The sequence below is a fragment of the Mustela putorius genome, unplaced genomic scaffold (genome assembly GCF_011764305.1).
Source record: "Mustela putorius furo isolate JIRA1106 unplaced genomic scaffold, ASM1176430v1.1 tig00537227_pilon_pilon_pilon, whole genome shotgun sequence".
Classification (NCBI taxonomy): Eukaryota; Metazoa; Chordata; class Mammalia; order Carnivora; family Mustelidae; genus Mustela; species Mustela putorius.
The window spans coordinates 982,917-985,344 of NW_025422368.1; the positions used below are offsets into that span (position 1 = coordinate 982,917).

The 2,428-nt window shown below is 37.1% G+C and overlaps 1 protein-coding gene across 1 annotated transcript; it reads right to left on the reverse strand.

The window, feature by feature from the left end:
• Positions 1 to 228: 228 nt before the first annotated feature.
• Positions 229 to 1,209, reverse strand: LOC123390064 (olfactory receptor 9K2-like). Its single transcript, XM_045073455.1, is given in 1 exon segment — positions 229 to 1,209. A coding segment is annotated over 1 exon segment (942 nt). The 5' UTR covers positions 1,171 to 1,209.
• Between the last annotated feature and the right edge of the window lie 1,219 nt (positions 1,210 to 2,428).

Here is a 2,428-nt window from a genome sequence, read left to right on the forward strand (position 1 = left end):
ATCAATTCTGTGAAACAAAGTCATACTTGAGATAGTGTGAGGTTCATCTTGAAAAATGATCTAATATTCAGTATATATCCAATATCCAGTACATTCAGAATTAACAGTGTTCCAGGTAACTCACCTTGAAAAAGTTCTCGTATTTCTAATGGAGAAGGATTTTCAGTAATTGCCATGAGGCATATGACAGAAATTGCCACAAAATCAATGGTGGAAAATAAATAAAAATCAAACAATTGTATTTCTCTTCTCTAGAAGTTTCTTTAGCACTTCTTTGACATCTTTGTTTCTCAGGGAGTAAATCAAAGGATTCAACATGGGAGTGACTAAAGTGTAACATAAGGAGGCCACTTTACTCAGCTCAGGAAATCTGTCTGGAGTGAGATACATAAAAAAGACGGCACCATACAGTACACCCACGACTCCTAAGTGAGAGCTGCAAGTAGAGAAGGCTTTCTTACGTCCCTCAGAGGAGCGTATCTTCAGAACTGTGGACACAATATACATATAAGAAATAATAATAACTATGATGGTAGGCATGATAATGATACCAGATAAGGAGAAAGAAACAATCCTATAGATGAAGAGGTCAGAACAAGATATCCTTTGAAGTGGACGAGTATCACAGTAAAAGTGGTCAATGGTCCGGGAAGCACAAAAGGGTAAAGTAAATGTCATGCCTGTTTGAAGAACTGAGCTGATGCAGCCACAAAAATAGGAACCAGCCACCAACTGAATGCAGAGGCGAGTTGACATCTGGACAGAGTAGAGGAGTGGGTTGCAGATGGCAATGAAGCGGTCATAAGCCATGGCTGCCAGGAGAAATCACTCAGTCACAATGAACAAGGCAAAGAGAAAGAACTGGATCAGACAGCCAGCAAAGGAGATGGACTTGCTCTCAGACCAGAAGTTGATCATAGCTTTGGGTGCAATAACAGAAGAATAGAAGAGATCAATGAAGGAGAGGTTGCCTAGGAAGAAATACATTGGTGTGTTCAGCCGGGGATCAGTCATAATAATGGTCATCATCCCCACATTCCCTAGAAGGATCATGGCATACACAAGCAGAAAGAGCAGGAAAAGGAGAATGTGGAGTTCTGGGCGGACCCTGAAGCCTATGAGAATGAAGTCAGTCACTGCTGAGTGATTGCTTGTTCCCCTGTCACCCATGGCAGAAACCTGCTGAGAGACACAAGGTAAAATAAACAAATGAACCCCTTGGTTCTAGCCAGAAATAATCATTACAGACTTAGGACTTACAAACCTTTTATATAGTGATCATACATTTTAACTTTATAAAGATCACTGTCCATTAAATTTAAACCTTTGCAACTGATGGTGAATCAAAAGGTTAGTTTTATGTCCTCTTCATACAAGTGGTGGAATTAGATTTCTTTCCTTTATATCTAATGCAATTCCTTTCCACCCAAATTCATATGCAAGTATCACTTCTGTGTATGTGTCTGAATCACAATTTAATTGGAATTGGAAAAAATTTGAGTAACTGGAAGAATGCACAAATAATTTAATAGAATAATATAGTTAGAAAATATAACTTTGGGTTTTTACATTACAAAGCAGCAGATATAAAGAAAGTGACTGAATTTACAAATGACATAAGAAGTACAATTATTTTTTTGTGGGCAATGGAAATTCTGAATTCTGTTGTAAGTTATTTACTCACTAAGATCAAGGTTCTGCACAAAAAAACACAAAAGTTACTAGGACTCAAATACTAGTATTTCTTTCCCAGGTGGGCCTCCGCAGCCCCTTCACCATGATCACATCCCTGCATTCTTCAGCCTGCAGCTCAGAGTTTGTTGGTTTTTTTTTTTCTTTTTAAATTTTTTTTTATTTCTTTTCAGTGTAACAGAATTCACTGTTTATGTACCACACCCAGTGCTCCATGCAGTATGTGCCCTTCATAATACCCACCACCTGGCTCCACCAACCTCCCAACCCGTGCCCCTTCAAAACTGAAGAGGGTTGTTCTGATAACAAACCTTGGCCATCACACACATTGGCTCAAAGAAACACATTTGCCATTACAATTAGGCATTACTTTATATAAGGTAAGAGCTATCACATGCTCCTTTATTTATTGGTTTTTGTTGTTGTTGTTGTTTTGTTTTGTTTTTCTGATTCTTTTTTTTAATTTTTTCAATTTATTTATTTTCAGAAAGACAGTATTCATTATTTTTTCAACACACCCAGTGCTTCATGCAATCCATGTTTTTTGGTTTTTTTGTTTGTTTGTTTGTTTTCTTTTTAAAAGAAGACCTACAGGTAGTTTAGATGGAAGAATTACTTTGGAAAATGATACTGAAAGAAGGAAAGAAATAAGGAAAGGAAGGAAGGAAGGGAAAAAAAAAGAAGAAAGAAAGAAAGACCAAACAAAAATATATATGAGGGATTGCTGATTGCATTC